The following is a 27,190-nucleotide window of genomic DNA, read 5'->3' as shown; positions in this document are numbered from 1 at the left end:
TATGCCTTGGTTTACATTTGTTGAATTTCACTTGTAATACTAATACAGGGCCATGAGGTCAACTTCTACCTACTATTAGAGAGTTTTGCTCTTTATCTGGGGGCATAACCATTTCATAACTGCATTTTCAAGTACAGAAGTAGTATAATTTATCTACCTTAAAGACATGAGCTAATGTCACACATATATATGAATGATTCTACATAGTATAAAAATTCTGTTATTTACCAATTGTTAACCCCAATCCAAAAACTATACATGGTGACTTTTACACAGCTGTTCACCTTGTTTTTATGGTGTTATTGACTTTTTTAAAAAAATAACATGAATACTAACAATAGTTGTTGAAACTTATGCTCAGATATCTATCACCTTACTTATCTTCTCAAAACCTCTGTGCTTTAGATATTATACACAGGGTATCATTTCCATTTTACAAATGAGAGAACTAAAGGTGAAAAAGGTTAAGTGACTTCCTAAAAACACATGACTAATACATGGTGGAGGCAGAATTCAAATACAGGCCTTCCTCTGACTTTAAGTCCAATTTTGTTTCAGGAATTTGATACTGTTATTATTGTTCGCAACTAAAGAGTTGTAGTAAGTTATTATCCGCTGGTAAATTCTGTTACCTTCACATTTCGTCTTACCTGGCCAGCAGCCTGAATGCTTAGGATAGCCACTCGAGTATCAGGATCCTTCTGAAACTGATTGACCAGATATATTCTTTCTGAGGAGGGAACACTTCCATCTATTCTAATGTAACGGACCTAATATTTACAAGGAAAATGGCAAAGTCAGGGCAAGTTCTTGTGGAGCCACTTCACATAAAGAGATCAACACTTTTCTAATACTTTATAAACTTAACATACTTCACAGCTGACATATTCACATATGATTTCTACACAGATGAGTCCCAAATGTCTCAGTCAGCTGCCTGCTGAACATATCCACCTATATGTCCGTTGTATAATTCAAGTCAACTTGCCAAAGTGGTATTTCAGCTTAAACCTGCCCGTCTTCCAAATTTCCATTTCTGACAAGAGTGATAACACTTTCCCAGTGACACTCAGATTCATAATAATGGCATCTTTTTGTGACTCTTCCTTCCTCATTAGCCCCCAAATCCAACCACTTAGTTTAAATCTATTCTAGACTCTTCTCTCTTTCACAACTCCCATGTCCAAAAAGTTGCCAAATTCTGTTGTTTTCATGTACAACATTTCTCATTTCTCTCTCAACTTGGGCTCTCTGAACTCCTCCAGCTCTACCCCAGCAGCCTTCTCATCACTGAAGAAGCCTCTGCCCCTTCCTGTGACTGGTGAGCTCCCCCTTGGAACCACCATTTGAGGAAGTGCCTAAATCGGCCATGTTCATTTGTCTCTCAAGTCTACTCCTGACTCTTTGGTCTTTTCCATATGCACCCTAGAAACTTTCTCTTTGGAAGATGCATCTGCCACCTCCTCTAATTCATAAGGTCCTCTCTGGAAACTCCATTTGAGAAGCATCCAAGATAACTATGCTTATGCCTCTCTCAAGTCTGCTTCAAAATTTCTGGCCTTCTCCATGTTGCCCCTGTGCACATGCGCCTCTCTCCCATGCGCCTTCTCAGCTCCCTTTTATGTGGTGTCTTCTCCCATTAGTATGCTCCTTGAAGGCAAAAACTGTATTTATTTTTGCTTATAATTTTATTCCCAATGCTTAGCACAGTGCTTGCCTGACATATAGTAAGCACTTAATATGTCTCATTCACTGTATCTATTTATCTTTCATCTCTTCCTCTATACTCAATCTGCCAGTATACTGGATTATACCTTAGCTATGGTCCTTTCTAGTGGTCACTACTACCCTATATTTCAAGGAACAGTTCCATTGGTGTGGCTAATCCCTTCTACAAAGCATATCATAATCGCTCTACAACTTGGTAGGCAGTTTGAGGTATGGCTGTAGTTAAACGATTTACCATAACATGTCTAGTTTGGTGATAAGCCTCTGAATTTAGGATGGTCCTTGAATCATATTTATTTTGTCACTGGGCCCACAATTAAAGTCCTTCCAGTTTGAAGAATTTTAATTTCCAATGAGCATAATCTTCTCCATAAGGTAAATTTAAACAAACTGTTATTCATAAACAATCTGCATTAGAAGAATGTAAAAATAATTTATGTGAAAACTAAACATACCTTGCTTTCTATAGCTGCTTCTGTACAAGCTTGAAGCATGCTCAAATGATGAGCAAAAACTAGAAATTTAAGTGAATCATTCTGCAGCATCATTTTAATATAGTCCTTTGCCGCACCTGCCTAAATAAAAAAGACAACATATAATTAATCTCATAAAAATTATTACAAAGAAAATCCAGCCATGTTTACTCAAAGACAAATAAAAAATCTCTTGAGGTCATGGATATTCTAAAAATTAATTTATATGAGCTTTATAATTGTTATATGCTCTTGTTAGCCTTTAAGTAACACTGAGAAACATAATATTCGCACATGTAATATAAATCAATGCTTTTAGGGCCATACTGGTACAATTCTTCAGAGAAACATGCACACTGTAAAAACAGAATTAGGGAAATTATGTGTTTTTAACTATAAGAAAATCAATTCAGAGAGAAAATTGTGGGATTTTAAATGGAGAAACCCAATTTCCATACATAGTAAAACTTTAAAGCAATGTGGCTTGTTCCACAAGCTGTATCTTATACTTCCAAATATTCTAAACAGCAGAAATTTGCAATTGACACATAATGCCTTACAGAAGCATGATTAAACCCTCATAAAACAAAATTCTAATTTTAAAAATTCTAGTTATATGGTCATTGCAAATAGATTGACTTAAAAATCAATAAATTAAGATTTACTTATTTTTTTGTAGGTTAAAACCTGGGATTTCATTTATATAAGCAATTCTTCGTGTGGAAACTTACTACACTCATGTAGACTGGCAACTCATCTGTAACCTGTAGCTTTGGATTTTTATATTTGCCTAAATAAATTTATTTTGATAAGTAATTATAAAGTATATGAAAAGTTTAAAAATTTAACCTTTAAGGCTATTTCCTTTACCTACTCAGGGAGCCAAAAACCAAATTCATCTATCACACATTCAAGCATAACCAGTCTTTTTGCTTGAATTCCCACTCCCACAGCTAAGTTTCCTGCCCATTGTCCAAGGGGAGCTAAAGAATGTCATATATTGGAGAAAACAGAAGAGTCAGGAAGAGGTACAAAATGGCCAGTACTTAGAGGCTACTTGAGACCCTCTCAAAGAGAATAGTTAGGAGATGCTTCTGTTGACACTGGGGTTTTGGTAAGAAGCTGCTAAATGCAACCAAAGGCAGCTGAACAAGCTAGTATTACATTATGAGGATATAGTAGGCTTTCTACTGTAAATAAAGCTTGGCTAAGGAATTCACAGTAACTGAGTACCAATACAAGCAAAAGAGAGAGTAAAAGGAATAATTTGCTGTTAGTTATCCTTGGAAATTACCAATAAGAGTGAGAGAGGAATTAAGATTTTGCTTTCTGCAAATATAGAGAGCAAGGAGAATGTTGCAGTAATCTTCATCTTAGAGAAGGTAAATGAGCTAGAAGAATACCTCTCTACTCTTCAGGTTAAAAGGTTAAAAGACTGTAGTATTCCTCAAAGATTTTAAAAAGAAAGGATTTCAAGAGAAAAATCAGACAATCAACAAGCATTTATTGAAGAGTGCCAGTCATCATCCTAGACACTATGAATGCAAATACAAAGAATTAAACAATTTATAGTCAAGGCTGACTCAGTTTCCAACAGTAACATGATCAGATCTGTGCTTAATTACTTTGGCAGCAGCACAAAGGATAGATGGTGGTGGTAGGAGACATACGGCAGCACAAAGATAAATCAGGTTACTGTGATAATCTAGGTGAGGGGTGGCAAGAACCTCAATTAAGGTGCTAGATATGTGAGTAGAGAGAAGGGCTCAGATGCCAGAAATGCAGTGTTACAAAATGCAAGATCTGACAAATGACTGCATTTGTAGAGTAAGGAAGAGAGAAGAGTTAAGGATAAAGGTGAGGTTATGATCTTGGATAACTAAAACAATCATAGTGCCTTTGACAAATACAGGAAAATTTAGAAGTGGGGTATATTTTGGACTAAGATAGTGAGTTCTGTTTTGGACATGCTGAATTTGAAAAAATTTCCAACAGGTAATTGATGATATGAGCCAAGGTCAGGGGAGAGTTGGGAGTTGGATCTGTGAATCATCTACATAGATGATAATTAAAGTTACTGGAGCTGATGATGTTTACCAAGAGACAGAACTAGTAGAGAAGAGGGTCCAGGACAGAGCACTGAGAAACACACACAAACAGGCAACATGACAGAGAAGATGAACTAGCAGTGACGAGTGCTCAGAGAAGCAGGAGGAAGACCCGGAAACGGAAGTGTCAGAAAAACCCAAAACACACAGTATCCAGGAGGAGACAGTAGTAATCAGTGACATTGGAGGAAGGAAAATACGATGAATAGGCAGAAGAACCCTAACCAGAAAGAAGGAAGGCAAAAGAATGTAATAGGAAAGGAAAGGAAAAAGGACCATAATAGCTACGTAATAAGTGTGCCTAGAGAAGGGAGAGCTTGAAGGAGAGTGCAGAGCCATGGGCTCTAGGACTTCCATTTAAGGAGGGGCCCCAGCACAATCTTCTATTTCCCATCAGCTACTCTGCTTTTGAACTCATTTGTACTTTTTCATCATACCCCATTCTGAGTGCCTTCTCTTCATCCATCCCTCTCCCTCTGGCTTCCTTTCCAGGTTCCTTTTGTGTGTTATCTTCCCCCATTAGACTATAAGCTCTTTGAGGACAGGGCTTGTCTTTTTATTTTGTTGGGAGGATCTAATAAGATAATAATTGTAGAGCACTTAGCACAGTGCCTGGCACACAGTAAGTGCTATAAATTTTCAAAAAATAATTATTATTATAGACTTTAGAAATAGGAATGATTTAAGACAGGGATGTAGTGCCCTTTATGAGGACGGATAAAAATATGTTTACCTGGGGTCTCATGAATCTGATCAAGAGGTCTCTGAAACAAAAGTGGGAGAGAGAAAACTGTCCACATGTATCTTCTAAGTCAAATACCATCAAAAGTAGCAGGTATAATAAAATAAAATAAAAATGTCAGTAGGGAAGGCCAATAATTCACAGTAGATAATACTCAGTTCAAATTCTAGCTCTGTTACTGACTACCTGTGTAACTTAACCTCTATGGGACTTAGTTCTCTCATTTGTAAAATGAAGGGGTTGAACTAGATCATATTTAATGTCTCCTTCAGTTCTAAATCATATGACCACAGCAAAAACCATGGCCTCATGTATTTATACATAAATACACAAAGCATGAGTAGTAAATAAACTGAGTCAGGACTCTAATGTAAGCAGGCAAAACTGACCTCATAAGCTATTACTGAAATTTATTGAGATGGGACTCATAACTAGAATAGGCACCTGTAAGAAGAATAGTGTATATTAAGAGATACTCAAGTAAGGAAATCTAGCAAGTGGAGGTGTAGGGAAGTAGAGGAGGGAGAAGCAGGGTAGTAGGCGTGTAGACAAGTACTAATGGAGGTAGAAAGAAAAATATTTTATTGTGAATATACATCACAGACTACTTGATCAGGAGTAAACAACATGCGGAAGTCAGGAAACACAAATCTGAAATGAAAGCATAATCTACTTCAGACAGGACTCTTCAACTGCTTGGTCATTTGGTATAAATCTCTTTCTTCTAAAAGCAGAATAAATGATGTTGCTGATTTGTCTTAATAATAACTTCATTCTTTATAAGGTGGAGTAGGCAATGAGTGGAATTGTTATTTTGGACCTGATTCTGACCAACAAAGAGAAACTGGCTGCTGATGTAGTAATAATAGATCTTTTTCATCATCAGGGAAAAACTGGTCTGGGGCAGCAGCTTTTCCCATCTTTGCTGTCTTTGGTGTCACTGCTCTTTTTTTCATGCAGCACACTGTAGACTGCTATCAGAGTTTAAATGGAATCTCTTCATTGTCACTGATGAACAAAATAATGTGTTTAATAAAGAACAAATCTTTTCCATTTTTTGTTTGTTGTCTTCCTTCTAGGTTTATCTACAAATTGTCCTAGGATGTTCTGCTTTAGTTGACTGTCACACTAAGTTTTCTATGATCTCATTTTTTCCTCTACCACTTCTTTTTTATTTTATGAGCAGATACTGTATTGTACTCTTTCCAAATCCATTAGAATGAATTTAAGTTCCTAGGTATGGACTGTCTCATTCTTTATAGTTGTACATGGAGCACCTAGCACAACAGTTGGCACATAGTAGGTGCCTAATAAATGTTTTTTGATGGATCCTCCTCTGTAAATTCCGGATATGAGTTACATTACAAATCAGATCAATACTGAAATGACATATCTTTTTACAGTATGTTCATTTGTTAGTCTTTGGGCAAGGAATTCACGTTAGACTATCAGCAACTATTGTTTAATCGCATATTACATACAGCATTAAAAGTAAAGTTTGTAAAAATAAGATTTTATTAAATGTTGGAATTTTCATCAATCTTAATGTAATATGTATCTTAAGTTCTCTGGACAGGATCAGTTTAATTCGTGTTAACCTTTAAGGAAGTTCAACATGGTAATGAAATGACATTTTTCTCCCTCAAGAATCTGAGATTTTTTTTATTATGTGATTTTTTTTTCTTAATTAATATTCACCATTTAAGTTGTACAGGAGTAGTTTATTTTTTATTATAGCATTATTATTATCATTACATTATAACAAATGTTAGGGGGAAAGCCTAAAGTTAACAAAAATAATTAACTTAACTTAAAAATTAACTTAAAAAAGTTAATAAAACTCAAGATAAAATACATTAATCACATTTTTCCTCCTAAGACTTTGTAAAAGAACTTATTTTGTTATCTGTTCAGCAATCTTATGAGACAGGGGCATATATTTTCAGAAATGAGAACTGTTGTATCTCTGTCATAATTGCCAGAGTCTAGAATAGCTCCTATCTAATACTGTAATAATGTTAGCAAGACCAAGAGTACTGCTGGGCTTCCCCCTGCCTGAAAGGCATTGTGAGGTAATATGGAAGGGAAGGAAAAAAGATAATGAGACAGAAATCTCCTTGGAGAGCTAGAAAACAAAAAAGCTGGAAAGCCATTTATTTAGACTTTAATAGGCAATGCTGGCAGGAGGAAAGGAAACGAAACAGATAATCCCAGCGATCCTTTTCAGGTCTATTAATCTATAATGACAATTTATTATCATTGTTAAATTAGCCATATACATGAAAGCAAGACTTATTCAGTGATTCAGAATAAAAGATAAGAAAAAGATTTTTCATTTTCATTTAGTGCAATATTACATAGAACATTTTTCTTCATTAAATGCAATAAATAATGAAGATATTTCACCAGCAATTTAATTATTAAAATAATAGAATTTTTGTTTTGGTTACCTATTATACATTAATAATAACAATTGCCATTAATAAACATAACATGCTAAAATTTGCAAAGCCCATAATATACACCATCAGCTCATTTGATTTTTACAATGCTCATAAATTGGACAATCAAAATAAGATGGATGATTATTTTAAAAAATATAAATTGCCCAGATTAGCAGAAGAGGAAGTTGAGATCTTAAATAACCCCATCTGAGAAGAGGAAATTGAACAAGCTATCAATGAACTCCCTAGGAAAAAGTCTCCAGGACCAGATAGATTTACAAGTGAATTCTATCAAACATTTAAAGAACAGTTAATTCTAATACTGTATTAACTATTTGGGAAAATTGGGGAAGGAGTCCTCCCAAATTCATTTTATGATACAAATATGGTTCTGACACTTAAACCAGGAAGAGTCAAAACAGAGAAAGAAAATTATAGACCAATTTCTATAGATGCAAAAATTTTAAATAAGATATTAGCAAGAAGAATATAGCAACTTATCATAAGAATAATACATTATGATCAGGTGGGATTTATACCACGAATGCAGGGCTGGTTCAATATTAGAAAAACTATTAGCATTATTGATCATATCAACAACAAAACTAACAGAAATCACATGATTATCTCAATAGATACAGAAAAAAAACCTTTGACAAAATACAATACCCATTCCTATTGAAAATACTGGAAAGCATAAGAATAAATGGAACTTTCCATAATATAATAAGCAGTATCTACCTAAAACGATCAGCAAGCATTATATGCAATGGGGACCAGCTAGATGCATTTCCAATAAGATCAGGGGTGAAACAAGGATGTCCGTTATCATCACTATTATTCAATATGGTATTAGAAATGCTAGCTGTAGCAATAAGAGAAGAAAAAGAAATTGAAGGAATTAGAATAGGCAAAGAAGAAACTAAGTTATCACTCTTTGCAGATAATATGATGACATACTTAGAGAATCCCAGATAATCAAGTAAAAAACTATAATAAACAACTCTGGCAAAGTCGCAGGTTGCAAAATAAAGCCACATAAATCATCTGCATGTCTATATATTACTAACAAAGCCCAATAGCAAGAGATAGAAATAGAAATCCTGTTTAAAGCTACAGTAGACACTATAAAACATCTGGGAGTCTACCTGCCAAAACAAACCCAGGGATTATATGAACACAATTACAAAATACTTTTTGCACGAATAAAGTCAGATCTAAGTTAGTGGAAAAACATCAGTTGCTTGTGGGTAGGATGAGCTATTATAATAAAAATTACAATTCTACCTAAATTAATTTACTTATTCAGTGCCGAACCAATCAAACTACCAGATAATTATTTTCTAGAGCTAGAAAAGTAATATCACAATTTATTTGGAGAACAAAAGGTCCAGAATATCAAGGGAACTAATGAAAAGAAATGCTAGGGGAGGTGGCTACCAGATCTCAAATTGTATTATAAAGCAGCAATCATCAAAACCACTTGGTACTGGCTAAGAAACAGAAAAGTAGACCAGTGTAATAGGTTAGGTACTCAAGACACAGTAGTCAATGAATATAGCAATCTACTGTTTGATAAACCTAAGGACCCCAGTTTCTGGAATAAGAACTCACTGTTTGACAAAAATTGCTGGGAAAAGTGGATAACAGTGTGGTGAAAACTGGGCATAGACCAATGCCTGACATCACACAGAAGAAGAAAGTTGAAATGGGTACAAGATCTAGGTATAAAGATTGATACTATAAACAAATTAGGGGAGTAAGGAATAGTGTGTTTGTCAGATTTATGGAGAATGGAGAAATTTATGACCCAACAAAAGATAGAGAACATTATGAAGTACAAAATGGATAATTTTGATTACAGCAAATTAAAAAGTTTTTGCACAAACAAACCCAATGTAACCAAGATTAGGAGGGAAGCAGAAAACTGGGAAAGAATATTTGCAACTAGTGTCTGTGATAAAGGTCTCATTTCTAAAATATATAGAGAACTGAGTCAAATATACAAGAATACAAGTCATTCCCCAATTGATAAACGGTCAAAGGATATGAACAGGGAATTTTAAGAGGAAGAAATTAAAGCTATCTATAATCATATGAAAAAATGCTCTAAATCACTACTGATTAGAGAGATGCAAATCAAAATAACTCTGAGGTACCACATCACACCTATCAGATTGGCTAACATGACAAAACAGGAAGATGATAAATGTTGGAGAAGATGTGGGAGAGTTGGAATGCTAATTCATTGTTGGTGGAGCTGTGAGCTGATCCAATTATTCTGGAGAGCAATTTGGAACTATGCCTAAAGGGCTACAAAAATGTGCATATCTTTTGACCCACCAATATCGCTTCTGGGACTCTATCCCAAAGAAATCATAGAAATGGGAAAGGGTCCCACATGTACAAAAATATTTATAGCAGCTCTCTTTGTGGTGACCAAAAACTGGAAGTCAAGAGGATGCCTATTAATTGAGGAATGGCTGAACAAGTTGTGGTATATGAATGTAATGAAATACTATTATGCTATGAGAAATGATGAACAGGAAGACTTCATAGAAGCCTGGAAAGACTTATATGAACTGAGGCTGAGTGAAAGGAACAGAACCAGGAGAACTCTGTACACAGCAACAACCACAGTGTGTGAAGAATTTTTCTGGTAGACTTAGTACTTCATTGAAATGCATGGACTTAAAAAATTTCCAATGGACTCGAGACAAAATGCCTTCCACATCCAGAGAAAGAACTATGGAACTGGATCACAGATATAAACAGACCATTTTCTTTTGTATTATGTTTTTGTATTATGTTTTGTATTTCTTTTGTATTACGTTTTGTTTTATGGTTTCTCCCATTCATTTTAATTCTATGCAATATGCATTTAATAGAAATGGATGTGTAGAACCTATATAAGATTGTACACCATCTCAGGGAGAGAGTGGGGAAGGAGTGGGGAATGAGGGAGAGAGAGTGGAAAAAAAATCTAAGATATATGGAACACTGAAAACAAATAAAATCATTCAATTAAAAAATAATAATTTCCAAAATGAACCAAAGCAGGACATTGAAATGAGATATAGTTATTAAGATATGATGTCATTATTAGGCTTAAAGTTATTTTTAAATTTATTAACATGAATTCATTCATTCAAAATTATTTATTTAGTGCTTATTATACATGCTTGGAAGTTTGCTTAGTGTTGTCTTAAAAACAAAGATTAAGACAAGATCTCTCTCCATGCAGCTTATGTTCTATTAGAAATAATAATCTGATTCAACAGACTGAAGAGATTGAGAATGGAGACAATCTCCAATTCATGAACAAATTATGTTTTTAAAGTCTGCATAAAAATTAATTCTTTGAGGGTCAAAAAGAATTTTCCCAAAGACACAATATGACCAACGCCAAAACAAATAACCTATTTAATCCATCATGTATAACTAATATGGTATAATGAGTTTTATGCAACATAAACATCATATGATAAAATGCTTCTATGAGAAATATGGATTTAGAGTAGGGGTGCCAGACCCACCAGGGTCCTGAAAGTGAAATAACTAAAATAAGACTCCCAGTCTGTCCAACTCTGTCACTGGACTGCAGAAGGATATGCAATATCAAATAATGAGTTAGGGGCAAAACTGGAAGCAAAAGCCAGGTCTTCTGGCTTACATTTTACTGCTCCTTTTCCTAATCTTATGTTAAGCTAGAGGATAAAGAAAAAGTTTTAGAAAGATTATTTGAGAAATATAGGGGGAAAAACACTTAAAACTATCATACTCAAGCTTGCAATATTTCCTGAAAGATAAAATATTTACAGTTAAACAACAACAAAAAAAAGGAGAAATCAATTACTTGAATCATAATGAGCCATTCAGGACGATTTTTCCCAACTAGGAAGTTTTTGACTCATCTGGCATAACACACTGTTCATATACACAAATTGTAGGCAGTATTTGTAACCTGAGATTTACCTAAGACCACAACTAAATAAGGGAAATGTGATTTTGCTTTATCGTATGGCAAAGTTTTAAATATCGGTATATGACTTTTATATTATTTCTAGTTATGCCTTCATCAAAAGAACACTTAAAAGTTGGAAAAACAAAGGAAGTGACATAGAGAACCTTCCAAAAGATCTACCATGAGATTTTATGGTTCCTGGGATAATGTTATTATTATTATCTTAAAACAAAATGTATCAAATGATCTCTTGCTATTAAGCTTCACAAGAGCACCTTGTTTCAATTTTTCACAAACTTATTTTCTAAAACTATATTTAGAGTAACATGTAAATGAAGGTAGACTAGATCTGGAGCACTGGGTTCAGTTTTGGGAACCACATTTTCCATTTTAGGAAGACAACAGATATGCTACATGGTGTTTTAAAAATCAATAAGACTGGGTAATTCCCAGAGAAAAAGCCAAGTTTTAGAACAGCTTTTGGTTTTAGAGAAACAACAGAGTTCATCAAGAAATTCTGTAAAATACATGAAGAATAATATGGTCATAAAAAAAATGAAAACAGAATAAGCACAAAAAACTTTTGGAGCAAACTTGTAGTAGTAACATTTTCATAAGTTAAGCACTTGAAATAATAGCAATGTTATAATACTTAGCTAACTATTATCTTGATTATACTGGTTAATTAGAATGACAGGGTTGAAACTAGGTTAAAAAACAGGAAAGAAAAAGGACAAAAAGAATTACAATGAGTATGTGTATAATTATAATATAGATATTTCAATACTCTGAACTCATTCATGTGGGTACTCCTTCCAAAGTCACTTGTCACAACTCATTCACATCTTATCTTGGAAGACTACTGCCTATGTCATTCCATAAATCCTCTGGCAGGGAGCATTCTCCAGGTCTCCTGACATTGGGATGGGTGGGGTAAATGTAACATGAAGGATATCCATCTTTTATCCTACTCTCCTACATGATCGACTAACCCCCTTTTCTATCCAGACATTGATGATCTCTTTGCCTGTATTTTACATACTGTAATTCATTATTGGTGATATGATGCAGAGTAATCATGACCCACTATACCTATCTCCACCCATGCATGGACTGCAGTTTAAATCAGAGACATTTTAGTATGCCATGACTTCCAGTCATAGAGCATCACTGGAAGAGTTCTAATCTTTAAATTATCCCAAGGCAGAGAACTGCAGGTTGGGGTTCACATGGAACCAGTTTTATCCTGGGGGCTATCTCTCCCAAAATCTAATTTTATCCCAAACCAAGAAAACTCTAATAACAACTAAATGTGGCTTGATTTTGGCTCTTTCCCTAAGAGTCGTCAGTTCTTTCTCAAGAATTAAGCAAAAATAATAAAGTCCAAATGGGTACATGATTTAGGTATAAAGATTGATACCATGAATAAACTGGAGAAGCAAGGAATAGTGTATTTATCAGATTTATGGAGAAGGGAAGAATTTTTTACTAAAGAAGAGATAGAAAGTATTATGAAATGCAAAATGGATAATTTTGATTACATTAAACTGAGAAGTTTCTGCACAACCAAACCCAATGCAACCAAAATCCGGAGGGATGTAGTAAATTGGGAAAGAATTTTTACAGCTAAGCTCGGGGATAAAGGCCTCATTTCTAGAATATATAGAGAACTGACTCAAATGTATAATCATACAAGTCATTCCCCAATTGATAAATGGTCAAAGGATATGAACAGGCAATTTTCAGAAGAAGAAATTAAAGATATCTATAATCATATGAAAAAATGCTCTAAATCACTTTTGATTAGAGAGATGCAAATCAAAACAACTATGAGTACCACATCACACCTATAAGATTGGCTAACATGACAGAACAAGAAAATGATAAATGCTGGAGAGGATGTGGGAGAGTTGGAACACTAATTCATTGTTGGTGGAGCTGCAAGCTCATCCAACCATTCTGGAGAGCAATTTGGAACTATGCCCAAAGGGCTACAAAAATGTGCATACCCTTTGACCCAGCAATATCGCTACTAGGACTGTATCCCCAAGAGATCATAAAAATGGGAAAGGGTCCCACATGTACAAAAATATTTATAGCAGCACTCTTTGTAGTTGCCCAAAACTGGAAGTCAAGGGGATGTCCATCAATAGGGGAATGGCTGAATAAATTATGGTATATGAATGTAATGGAGTACTATTGTGCCATAAGAAATGATGAATAAGAAGACTTCAGAGAGGCCTGGAAGGACTTATATGATCTGATGCTGAGTGAAAGGAGCAGAACCAGGAGAACTCTGTGCACAGCAATGACCACAGTGTGCGAGAGTTTTTTCTGGTAGACTTGGAATTTCGTAATAACGTAAGAACTTCTTAAAAAAAAAAAAAATCCCAATGGTGGTTTTCTAAGGCAAAATGCCTTCCACACTCAGAGAAAGAAATATGGAAGTCATTCGCAGAATGTAGCAGATCATGTTTGTGTGTGTGTGTGTGTTTTTGTGTTCATGTTTTGATTTGTTATATGATTTCTTCCATTTATTTTAGTTCAACTACATAGCATGACTACAGTGAAAATGTACTCAATAGGAAAGTATATGTAGAACCTATACAGAATTGTATGCTGTCGTGGGGAGGGAGGGAGGTAGCGGGGGGTAGGTGTGGGAGGGGATAAAATCTTAATTTTATGGCAGTGATTGTGAAATATTAAAAAATAATAATAATAAAATTAAATTAAAAAAAAGAATTAAGCAAAAATAAAGATTTAAATGTGGAACACATTTATGAAAAGGCATGTATAGACTAGAGAAGGGGTTACCCTACTCATCATGCTAGAAAGGGACTATTCTGTCTTTCTCTAAGTGCTTTTTCCTACTTGCTCTACTGTCACTCTATAGGACTGGTCATAGTCCTCACAAAATTCATGACACTGACTACCCCAAGCATCAATAATATGAAACCTTAGGCTGGTTCAGTTCCTTTCCATGGTATACATCTTCCTCTTGCTCAGGCCTCTATACTTCAACCTGAGCTCTTAGCTTCTTTCACCAGGTCTTATCATGGTCCTATAGTCACCCCAGCTCTTACATGGTGCAGGATCTTTTCCTTTTTCAAGCAATTAATAGTTTCTACCACTGCTTTGGGGTTCCTCAACTATAAAACCCTTTCCTCTTGGAACAGGGTTTCTAACAAGTACCTGTTCAGACCTTTTTCAGGTGTATATTCCCTTAGGGTCACTTTTGGCCATTAAAGCCAGAAATAAAGAGTTCAAGTCACTGTGGCTTACTGAGCCATGAATTTTTGGTATGTAAGCATGTCATATTAAAAAGAGGTTTTTGATTCAGGAAGAAGACTGAGATCATTGAATGGGATACATAATTTCCCAAATGCAACCCAGTCCTACTCTCTCCCAACCATTTATTCTAAACTCAGTTCAAGATATACGTACTGCTGGACCAGGTTAGGGCTAAGTGACTTTACGTAGTGCTTTAAAGTTTGTAAAGTGCTTTTCAAAGATCTCATTAGATCCTCATGACAGCTCTGGAAGGTTGATTCCATTACCCTCATTTTACAGAGGGGGAAACTAGGGCTGAGAGATGGTAAGTGACTTGCTCAGGGTCACATAGCTAATAAATGTCTATGGCCAGATTTGAACTTGGGTCTTCTTGATTCGAGGCTCAGTGTTCTATCCACTATGCCACTGTCTTGCCTCAAATCCTCAGAGATGAATGGAGGACCTCATATACTTACAAGATATTCCTCTTTCTTTTGGAGTCTTCTGTTGCCATTCTCTCTGACAGTAACAAACAACACTAGGGAGCACACATCTTTCTGTTTTATACCTTACTGATGTTAACAGATTAAAGTAAAAAAGTTATATTTGTTGTTGAATTCATTAAGTAATCTTTTATTACCCTAGCATATATGTATGGGATATATCACGGAAGAAAGCAATAAAGGCAGCATTCTGTTCTATAAAATGAAATGCTTTTTTATAGATAACCAAACAATTAGCAGAGTGTGGTCTTGTATTCTCTGTACCTTTCAGTCAATTCTATAACTACATTTTAACAAACGGAAAACTAATGGTTGCTGATGTGAATGTCATTTTTAATCAACTATTTATACTCACACCAAACAACTTATTTGAGCAAAGATCAAAAACCACCAAATTAGAAGAATATATAGAAGATATGGTATGCAATTAAAAACAGATTCACTGTGACCTATTTAAACAGGATATTAATTAACACTAAAGAGAGGCAGTAGAGTAGATAGTCATATTTCAAATCAGTAATAGCTCATGTCTTATATCTGACACATACAATCTATGTGATTCTGACCTAGTTGCTTAACCCCTAAGTTCCCAGGCAACTCTCCAAGACTCCAAGTTATAGGAGCCAATTAGTGTCAGTGGAGAGACTTTTAGAGCCCCTAACTTCCTCAGTCAGCCAAAACTTGAACTTCTTGCTACAGAGAAAGAGATGGAAACTAGGGGACAACATTGCTTTAGACTATTGACTGTTTCCAACATCTTACAATGGAAGATGGTAAATAATTAAAAGGAATAATGCCTAATAAAATGGTGAAAAGGAACAGAACTGATTTGTGAGCCAAATTAGCTATATCATCCCATAGTATTCCAAAAACAAATGTGTAAGGAAAACATATAAACATAAAAAAGAATAATATATCAATGTCATTATAAAAATACATTTTCATCAACAGTGACAGGGAATCTGACATCTTAGTCCAGGGGTGGGGAGCTTGCTGCCTCAAGGCTACATGCGGCCTTCGAGGTCCTCAAGTGCAGTTCTTTGACTGAGTCCAAGTTTTACAGAACAAATCCTGTTATTAAGGGGATTTGTTCTGTGAAATTTGGATTCAGTTAAAGGGCCACACTTGAAGACCTTGAAGATCACACGTGGCCTTGAGGCCACAGGCTCCCCATTCCTACTTTAGCTCCTAAAGTCATATATGAAAAGCAGAAATGGCATTTAGGAAGATGAAACTGGGAAGAAGGATTAGACCAAGTGGATAATAAACCAAGGAAAGCCACACTGGAAGTAATGCAAGCCAGAAAGTGCGGAAGAGTATTTTTATGAGGTCTCAGAAAACAGAAAAAGAATGGCTGATGTTAATACTATCAAAAAGTGAACAGAGAGAACACCAACAACCAGGGAAACCACTTTCTCATCTTTATAAGAATGATTTATGTCTATATTGAAAGTATCCTTGGTAAAAATATGAGAAAAAAATAGAAAGGCTTTCACAATCATTAGCGCCACAATGCAGAAAGACACAGAAGGGAAAGTTCTTGCCACTGAGGTTCTTGGCAGTCAAATGATTCAACATCAGAAACTGATAGGATTTTATCAGTAGAAATGAATTTTAAAAGATGTATTACTACCTTTTTCTGCTGCTGTACCCTGTGGACTGTGTGACCTTTCAATCTGACTTGTAACTAAAACCTTCTGTATCTATTGTCTCCCTCACTAGAATATGAGCTTGGGACCTTTTCTGCTTTGTATTGCTAGTGCTTAGCACAGTATTTTGCACAAAGTAAACTCTTAACTACTTTTTCATTCATTCGTTCAATCGTGCAAGCATGCATTCATTCACCTGTCCATATGCTCACTTAAATGATTTTCCACAGCAAATTATCTTCTTCACATTCTCACAACTGACTGAAAGATGCAGAGAACGCAAGATAGTGCTATAGCTATCATTTGTCAATCACAAAAAAGTATCTGAATTGATAAAGCAATATTCGGCCTTAAAGATGCTTTTCCAAATAGTAATCTCATATAGATAGCTAGATATACATACATACAAATACATACACACAACATGTGTCTGTGCATATATATGTATGTGCATACATGAAATGCATGCACATGTATATGCATGTATGTTGAGATCCCACTACAGAGATAATCCTATCCAATGACAGAAATTATTAATACCAAGGGAAACACAGAATAGGGAGATGCATGCTTGCCAAAGTTGCTCCCATGCCTGTAGGTCTCTTGCATAAGATCCACATGAAAAAAATCTTCTGATTATTCAAAAGAGATCAACCTAGCAATCAATATGAACTAAACCAAATGGACAAAAATGCCTACTGTCCTATGAAAAGTACTCTTGGAAGTATAGTTCATTGAGTTGGCTAATCAGTACAAAATAAGAAAAAAAGGCTCAGTAGATGAATAATGAATTTGCTCTAAGATTGAAAAGAAGAGCAGATAGAATTCAATTTTGGGAAACTGTATTATGCTTTTAATGTTCCCAAGTTTGAGGAATTTGGGTGAAAAGACCCATATTTTTAATGCAAATAGTCTCCTAGTAATGTTCTTTGGATGCAAATCATATCACCACTCCAAACAATTTAAATTTAGTTGATGCAAAAGGCAATGGAGAGACCCATAGCGAGCACAAGAAAGCTGCTGTATATTGACATCCTTCACTCAAATAAGTGGTTTAAGGGATACCACTCAGAAAATGTATTATGGGAAAAGAGAACTGGTCAAACATGTCACAAGAGCAAGAGATGACAGGTGGAGAAGTTGAGGGCCCTTCTAGTTGGTATCTTTGAAATATAAAAAGACCTAGAGAACAGCTTTCCACATAATGGGTTGATCTCTGTGAATAAACTATGGAAGAATAAGGACAATAATCATCGAGAATGAGAAGTGACAGACAGATTACAATCTGTACCAAATACTCATACAGATGAGATAAGAGATCTACTGGTAAACTACTGTGCAAGGAGAAAAGATAAGACGTCACCTCACTAATAAAACTCACATTCCAACAAAGGTTTAAAATGAGCACAAATATGCATTAACCATACAGCAACTATAATAGAAAATGGAGGAAATTAGAAGAATATAGGAAACAATACATACAAAATGCTATTTGAAGTTCAAATAAGAAGAGATCATTTTTAATTAGGTTGGATCAGATATATGGGTGAATGAAGATGAAGGAGAGCCACAGAGAAAGTATTTATTGTTTCCTATGTGCCAGGCCCTGAGCTATGCCTTGGAAATACAAATACAAGAAAAAAAGATGGTACCTACTCTCAGGGAGGTTACATTCTGATGGGGGAAGATAACACATAAAGAGGGAACTGAAAAAGAGTGCGGTGAGGAAAGTGAATGAGGATGGCTGGGGCCCTTTCTCAAAAAAATTATTTATTTATTTTTAGTTTTCAACATTCATTTTCACTAGATTTTGAGTTCCAAATTTTTTCCCTATCTCTTCCCTACCCTCCACCCCGAGATGGCATGCATTCTGATTATCCCTTTCCTCAGTCTGCATTCCCTTTTATCATCCCCCTCATCCCCTTCCCCTTTACTTTATTTAAGGGCAAGATAGATTTCTATACTTCATCATCTGTATATCTTATTTCCTAGTTGTATGTAAAAACAATTTTTTAACATTTGCTTTTAAAACTTTGAGTTCCAAATTCTCTCCCTTCTTCCTTCCCCACCTACCCTCACTGAGAAGGCAAGCAATCCAATGTAGGTTATACATGTGTCCTTATGCAAAACACTTCCATAATAGTCATGTTGTGAAAGACTAACTATATTTCCCTCCATCCTGTTCTACCCCCCAATTATTCTATTTTCTCCTTTGACCCTATTCCTTTTCAAAAAGGTTTGCTTACCCCGTCCCCCAATCTGCCCTCTTTTCTATCATTTTCTATTCTCTTATCCCCTTCTCCCCTACTTTCCTGTAGGGTAAGACACCCAATTGAATATGTATATTATTGCCTCCTTAAGCCAAATTGACGGCAGTAAGATTCACTCATTCTTTTTCACCTCCCTCCTCTTCCCCCTTCATTATGAAACCTTTGTCTTGCCTCTTTTATGTGAGATAATTTACCTCATTCTATTTCTCCCTTTCTTCTCCTCCAATATATTCCTCTCACCCCTTAATTTTTTAGATATCACTCCTTCATATTCAACTCATCCTGTACCCTCTGTCTATATATATATTCCCTTCAACTACCCTAATACTGAGAAGAGTCTCACGAGTTACAAATATGATCTTTCCATGTAAGAATGTAAATAGTTTAATTTTAATAAGTCCCTTATGATTTCTCTTTCCTGTTTACCTTTTCATACTTCTCTTGATTCTTGTATGTGAAAGTCAAATTTTCTATTCAGCTCTGGTATTCTCATCAAGAATGTTTGAAAGTCCTCTATCTCACTGAATGTTCATTTTTTCCCGAGGGATTATGCTTAGTTTTGCTGGGTAGGTGATTCTTGATTTTTATCCTAGATCCTTTGACCTCCAGAATATCATATTCCAAGCCCTTCAATCCCTTAATGTAGAAGCTGAAAGATCTTGAGTTATCCTGATTGTATTTCCACAATACTCAAATTGTTTCTTTCTGGCTGCTTACAATATTTTCTCCTTGACCTGGGAATCTGGAATTTGGCTACAATATTCCTAGGAATTTTCCTTTTAGGATCTCTTTCCAGAGGTGATCAGTGGATTCTTTCAATTTCTATTTTGCCCTCTGGGCAAAATATCAGGGCAGTTTTCCTTGATAATTTCTTGAAAGGTGTCCAGGCTCTTTTACTGATCATGGCTTTCAGGTAGCCCAATAATTTTTAAATGGTCTCTCCTGGATCTATTTTCTAGGTCAGTTGTTTTTCCAGTGAGATACTTCACATTGTCTTCTATTTTTCCATTGTTTTGGTTCTGTTTTATAATTTCTTGATTTGTCATAAAGTCACTGAATTCCACTTGTTCCATTCTAATTTGATTTTCTTGCATCACTGTTACTTCTCTTTCCAATTTTTCCTCTACTTCTCTTACTTGATTTTCAAAATCCTGTATGAGCTCTTCCATAGCCTATGACCAATTCATATTTTTCTTGGAGGCTTTTTATGTAGGAACTTTGACTTTGTCTTCTTCTGGTTGTATGTTTTGATCTTCTTTGTCACCAAAGTAAAATTCTATAGTCTGAGTTCTTTTATGATGCTTACTCATCTTCCCAGCCAAATGCTTTACTTTTTAACTCTTTGTCAAGGTAGCACTCTGCTTCCAGTGGGGGTAGGAGTAGGAGTGGGTGTATTGTCCCAGGCTTCAGGGATTTTCTATCAGTTGCTTGAACCTCCACCATCTGTGGGCCCAGAGCTTTTAAAGCAACCTTTGCTGCTTCTACTGCAGCTGTTGCTGCCATTGCACTGCCGCCGCCACCACCACCACCACCCTGGGGCTGGGGCCAGACCTGGCCAGATGGTGTTCCTCTTTCCCCCAGATCCCACAGAGTATTCCTCTGACCTTTTTGGTGTTTGTGGGTTGAGAAGTCAGGAAACTGTCACAGCTGCCAATGATTCAATCCCCTGAGGCCTGCTCAGGCCAGTCTGTGCTGGTGTGGCCCACACTGGAATATGTTCTGCTCCCTGACTGGTGTGATAAACCCTGCCTGTCAGCTTTCTAGGTTGTCTTGGGCTGGGGTTTGTTTCACTCTGTCATTTTGCGGGTTCTGTAGTTCTAGAATTTGTTTAGAGTCACTTTTACAAGTATTTGAAGGACTTTGGGGGAGAGCTCAGGGAAGTCCCTGCTTTGACTCCACCACCTTGAGTCCTCAGCTGAGGTCCTTCTTAAAAAGATTAAGCAGTAGATGAGAAAGAAAAAGATCAAAGGGTTTCATTTGACTATGACTTCAGAGAAAAACTGAGTGGTAAAAGAGCTAATATAACTTTTCATTTTGGTCTAGGGAAACTGTGATTTTATTTGCACAGGGAAACCCAGGTGAGGAAACTCCTTTGACTAATATGGATAAGAAACTGTTCTGTAACTTATAGTTTCTGAGACACTTATAATGTCTGGAGTATTGAGAAGTTTAGTACCTCTAGGCTGTGTCAGAGGCAGAATTAAAACCAAGGCTTCCTCACCCTGAGCAAGAAGTCTATATGATCTTGGGCTGAATTGAGTTAGAATTTCATTGTGAATTGTAATGGTAATCCATATTTGGATAGTGTAACCAATTTTAAGTATTCCACCATATGAGAAAGAGAAAGACTGAAAAGCTAGAGTCCATTCTGAAGAGGAGACCAACGTGATACAAGAACCTGAAATTATAATTCACATAAGGAATAATCAAAGATATCAGGACTTTTTTTTTTTATTTTGTAATGTTTAACAATCACTGCCATACAATTGCGATTTTATCCCTCCCCACCTACTCCCCACTACCCCCCTCCCTCCCCACGACTGCATACAATTCTGTATAGATTCTACATATACTTTCCTATTGAGTATATTTTCACTATAGTCATGCTATGTAGTCAAACTAAGATAAATGAAAGAAATCGTATAACAAATCAGAACATGATACACAAATACATACACATACACAAACATGATCTGCTACAATATGTGAGTGACTTCCATATTTCTCTCTCTGAGTGTGGCAGGCATTTTGCCTTGAGATCCTCCATTGGGATTTTTTTTTTTTTTGTAAGAAGTTCTTGTGTTATTACAAAAATCTAAGTCTACCAGAAAAAACTCTCACACACTGTGGTTGTTGCTGTGCATAAAGTGATATCAGGACTTTTAATATGGAGAAGAGATTTATAGAGGGTACAAAATGGGTACAAAATAGCTGTTTTCAAAAATTGTCACATACAAGAAGAATTAGACATGGCTATATAGTTAAGGTGGGAAAAACTAGACTAAGTGGGTATAAATTACAAGGAAGACAGAGTTCACCTTAAAAATCAAAGAAGATATCACTACTCAGATAGGTGAAAATTAAATGGGCTTACCATATGAGGTAGAATCATTACAAGTTTGACAATATCCTCCTTGAACCTTTTATAAAAGGAACTGATACTAAGGTAAGAATTATACAAGCTAAGATGACATCTTACTCTTCTTCTATCACTGGATTTCTGTGACATTCTATGATTCATTTAGATTTATAAATTCCATTATGATAGGGGAAAAAAAAAAATCCCAGTGTCCTAATGTAGAAGTCAACATGATGTAGTGCCATGGAATGAGTCAGAAGGCTTGGACTCAGTTCCCAGCTTGGCCACTGTAATACTGCAGAAATCACATTTCTCCATTTTACTTTTCTCATTTGTGAAAGAAGGGTGGACTAGATCAGAGGTATCAAACTTGAGGCCTGCAAAACTACCAGGTAAGTCCCAAACCACCTTAAAATCTAATTGGGAAATGTTTAACAAATAAAAATAAAATACAACACAAATACTATTGATTTGTGATTTTTTTTACATCAATGTTCACACTGCAGGAAATCCCTTTCTATATGAGTTTGACACCACTGGACTAGTTGACCTCTAATCTAAGGTGCATCTAGGTCTATGACTCTACTTTATAATCACAATTTGTAGATTTAAATAACTTCATTTACAATAAAAAGGCAAGGAAAGTGAGAAGGCATGTTTACACACACATGTGTATGTATAGATGTGTATGTGTATGTGTATATGCAGGTATATACATATATAAAACACATGCATTCATACATATATACACACACACATACATATATCTATAGAATATATACACATACATATTTAAAACTGGAGACAAAGTATGGCTACATTTAACTGAGAGACAATTTGACATACAGATAAAATGAAACCACCAGAACAGAAGATAATAAGGTTGTTGTAAGGTTTAACATGAATGCGTGGGATAACATAATATATAGGGGTAAAATGAACCAGAAGAATGATGCAGGGTACAGTCTTAAAAATAAGATGTTAAGTTAACTAAATTATTTAAAATAATCTTCATCAAGAATAAAAAAGAATTACATAGAAATTTCAAGAATACCTTGGCAATAGCTGTTTGTTTAAACATGCGGGTCATCAACCCCATGGCTTGAAAAAAGTGGCTACCAGTCTCAGTGGCACCTGAATGTGGAGCCCTCATTAATTTCTCCCACTCTTCAAAGCTAGTATTCAATTCCTATGTGGGAGGAAAGAACAATGTTTAGAAATACAGCCTAAAGGGCAGAACAATTAATGTAACTGTGAATCATGTCCTACTTTTTTCTGCTACAGAAAGGTACGGAGAGAAGAGAAAATTCCCAAAGATACCAGCCTGCTCATACAAAAAACGTCAATGCAGAGGTAGGTCAGTCACATGTTCCTACCAATTATAGAAACCAATGACAAGCTGTGGGTGAAAATAAAGCACTTTGCTAACATCATAAATCAAACACAAAGAGCTTTCTCTTAAGGAGTAACAATTTGCAAAGCAAGAAGAAAAAATCTAATTATATAAAAAAGGAGGGCATAGAAAAAATATATGGTAACGAGTTACTTTTACAGCAAGATAGAGTTTTATTTAAATAGCCATAAAGATGGGGAATTTTACTTAATTTTTTAAAAATTCAGTAGAATTGGATATTGACTTTCTTCAATTATATTTTCTTTTGCAGTGTTGGAATAACTGAATATAAAGTCACTTTATTCTTATTTTAGAAAGAATGTTGGAAAAATGTTTGGCATAAATCTACTGAGATTGGAAGATGATGCAGTTTCTGTCAGAAGGCCTCTTATATAAGATCAGATTTAAGCAGATTTAACAATATGAAAACTAAATTCTTCAGATGTAAGTGCATATGAGGTTTCAATGTAATTTATTTTTAGTTTTCTAGTGTGATGATTAGCACATTTCACAGGGCGATAACAGAGCTGGAAGCAGATCTCTGAAGCAGAACTATGGCCAAATTATACAAGTAGACAGTGGACTACTGTCCTCAAAAAAAACTCCACAACCACCATTAATAACTAATTTCAGGGTTTCATAAAAGCTCTGAGGAAATAAATCTTTCCTTAATTTTCAAGAAAAATACTTTTGCTGTAATATTAGTTCTCTTATTCTGTCATAACAGGGAAAAGAGAAAGACTATCACTATTTATAGAATGATTCTCCACATGCTTAAAAGCTGTTATTATGGTTCTTTTCAGCCTTCATGTACCAAAAGGACATAAAAACCAATTTATTTTCTCTAATTTAGTATTCCCTAAACTCATTTGGCCCTGAAACACTTTTGGGCTTGACAAAGCTCATCAACACTGGCCCAGAGAGCACAGGATGCCACCAGGATAAAGGGTGGGAAAGGAGATTTTAGAGCAAAATAGTAGAATTTAGCCCAATTTTATATGTGAAAAAATCCAGCATCCAATGTTTTTAAAACACAACTTCAAGTTTAATAATATAGCATTGCAATGGTAGTTACAGTATTGAAATTTTCTCAAGGAGCATCTATTCACTGTGAACAGTGGGGTTCTACTGTACAATGTAATTTGGGAAATGATGCCCTAATTAATTACAACTCTTTCAGGTAAGCAGCTTTTTATATCAGCAAATAGTTTTTAAATGCACATTTTGAGATAACTTTATTATTTTTAGAAATAACTTAGGAAATGATTTACAAACAAGTAAGGGATCCTCACCTTAGCTGCTGCAGACGGAAGATCAAATGGAATCCGTTGTCTGATTTTAGGGGGTAGCTGGGTTAAAACTTCAGTCTTTAATCTCCTGATCATTATATTACTTAATTGCTGATGAAGTTCACCTAGATTTGATGCACCTCTGCAGTCCCACTGAGCTCTTTTACCAAAATACCTGAAAAAAATATTAAGAATGCTCCTAAGAATTGATTTAATGTGGATTTATTTTCACAATGAAGGGCTAAAAGTTCTTCACAGCTATCTCTTAACACAATGTAGTTACAAGAATCTCATCCTTTTCAATGTTCTATCAAATGTTTCACTATACTAATTATAAGTAAACAAGAATTCTCCACTCTCCCTCTGAATTAGCTCCTATCAGTCCTCACCCTTTCCCCGACCACTGCCATGACCCTAGCTAAAGGCTGTAACTGCTGCCATGGCTTTCTAACTCAGCTTTGACCCATTGAACACAAAGCTACAATCTTAAGGCACAATTCTAATTATTTTACTCCAAAAACTGAGAAAAGCTTCTTCACAACCTACAGAATGAAATATAAATGTCTTCTGTTCATCAAGCCCTGCTGTAATCTGAATATAATTGAATTTTCCAGATGTATCTCACATGCCTCCCTCTAATACAAGCTAAACTGGACTACTCCTTACCTTATGAATAAACAAGCCCTTACCTTGTGAATAAGTGCTATGCTTTTTCACTATTTCTCACTACTTCTTGCTACTTTTGCTTAGACTGTTCCCTAGGCCTTAAATGTCATCTTCTTTTCTACAGACTTAAAAGCCCAGCTTAAATACTAGCTTTTCCATGAAGACCTGTAGGATCCCTCCTTCCTATGCAGCTGGGAGCGATCTAATGTTTTCCTCGTCGATATTTATAGCAGAGTTCCCTTCTCCTCAGTTTAAGAAGAATGTTTTGTTTATATACTCTATTTTTTTTTTAAAGGTTTGCTTTACTTCTGATAAGCCCACATTTTATTCAGTGGCTTCCTTTGTGGATAGGGAGGGCATAAACCATTTTGTAACTTGTTGAAAGCAAGCAGTCATTGCATAAGTGTTCAGTGTCTATTAGCCTGAGGGAAATTTATTTTTTTCAGTTCAGTCCAAGGACAGATACTAGGGGTATATAATCAAGGGACACAGGGTCAAAACTCATTTTGCTTCTCTATTAATTATTTTTTATGAGGGGACCACTGTTCTAGGCCAAGGTGGAGATAAACGGTCTGGACCAATCGTTCAACAAGCATTTATTAAGTATCTATTTTGTGCTAAGCCTTGAGCTTGGTACTGAACATATAGATTCAAAAATGGAATAGTCTTTGCACTCAAGGGGCTGACATGCTCTTAGGGAGACAACACACATATACAAGTATCCTCCATTCAGGATGTTTAATACGCAGTTAATGATGCAAGACTGGGGCGGGGGAAGACAGAAAAGAAGTTAGAAGACTATATTTGATAATCCACTGCAGAGGATAATAATTGAGCTCCTGGGAGCTGAAATCACTAAGTAAGATCCTGCAGAGAGAGAAGAGGATGGATCCTTGCAGAACACTCACAGTTAGCTTGGGAAAAGAGATCAAGAAGAAACAGTAAGATAGGTAGACTATACCATCAGCTATTAAGTAATATAATGTTCAAGAGAGAAAAATGTCACAAAAATTTAGAAAGAGCATATAGGAAAAGAGGGTGATCAACAGTGATAAACAGGCTGTAAGAGAGGACAAGAATGATGAGAACTGAGAAAAAGCCATTACATTTACCAATTAAGAGATCATTAGTAACTTTAGAGAGAAGAGTTTTAGTTGAATGATGGGGTTGAGACATGAAGAACTAAGCCACCTGGGATTGGAGTAAACTTGGGCCTTACCCTTTAAATTTTTTTTTAAAAGACAGAATTGCTGCTCTCTCTCCCTGTCTTTCTACGTATATTATAATCGATTCCCCCAACCTCCTCTCCCCCCAAGTATAATACTCTCCAAAGTATAATCTTCTCCAAGGCAGGTCAGGGGAATTTATTAATAAATGCTTGCTGAAGGGAACAAGGTAGAATTTGCTTGGATAACTTAATGGAATTCTTTGAGGGGTAAATAAAGGACAAAATTAGAGATTTACTTAACCTTTCTAAAACCCTCTTCACAAGGTTCTATACCAAAAATTAAAATAGTGATTCAGTCACAATGAGACTGAGGAGGAGGCTTCCTTGTCATGGGTATGGAACTGTGCTACAGACAGGAAACAAATGATAGGGATAAATGATACT

At 35.6% G+C, this 27,190-nt stretch overlaps 1 protein-coding gene and 1 long non-coding RNA gene across 6 annotated transcripts in view; one reads left to right on the top strand and one right to left on the bottom strand.

The window, feature by feature from the left end:
* The window catches only part of ZRANB3 (zinc finger RANBP2-type containing 3), a 199,083-nt gene that overhangs the window by 60,870 nt on the left and 111,023 nt on the right, over positions 1–27,190 (bottom strand). For all 5 annotated transcript variants that reach the window (XM_072613230.1, XM_072613233.1, XM_072613229.1 and 2 more), the window contains 4 exons: positions 24,916–25,087; positions 23,285–23,419; positions 2,184–2,303; positions 651–770 (listed from right to left, as the gene is read on the bottom strand). In XM_072613230.1, the coding sequence (XP_072469331.1) occupies positions 651–770; positions 2,184–2,303; positions 23,285–23,419; positions 24,916–25,087 (547 nt within the window). The remainder of the gene's footprint in view (positions 1–650; positions 771–2,183; positions 2,304–23,284; positions 23,420–24,915; positions 25,088–27,190) is intronic.
* The window catches only part of LOC140506251 (uncharacterized), an 85,759-nt gene that overhangs the window by 50,244 nt on the left and 8,325 nt on the right, over positions 1–27,190 (top strand). Inside the window, exon 2 of the long non-coding RNA XR_011967838.1 lies at positions 23,515–23,583. This is a non-coding gene — a long non-coding RNA (uncharacterized lncRNA). The remainder of the gene's footprint in view (positions 1–23,514; positions 23,584–27,190) is intronic.

The sequence above is a fragment of the Notamacropus eugenii genome, chromosome 5 (genome assembly GCF_028372415.1).
Source record: "Notamacropus eugenii isolate mMacEug1 chromosome 5, mMacEug1.pri_v2, whole genome shotgun sequence".
In the NCBI taxonomy this organism is placed as follows: Eukaryota; Metazoa; Chordata; class Mammalia; order Diprotodontia; family Macropodidae; genus Notamacropus; species Notamacropus eugenii.
This window is presented reverse-complemented; position numbering and strand designations above follow the sequence as displayed.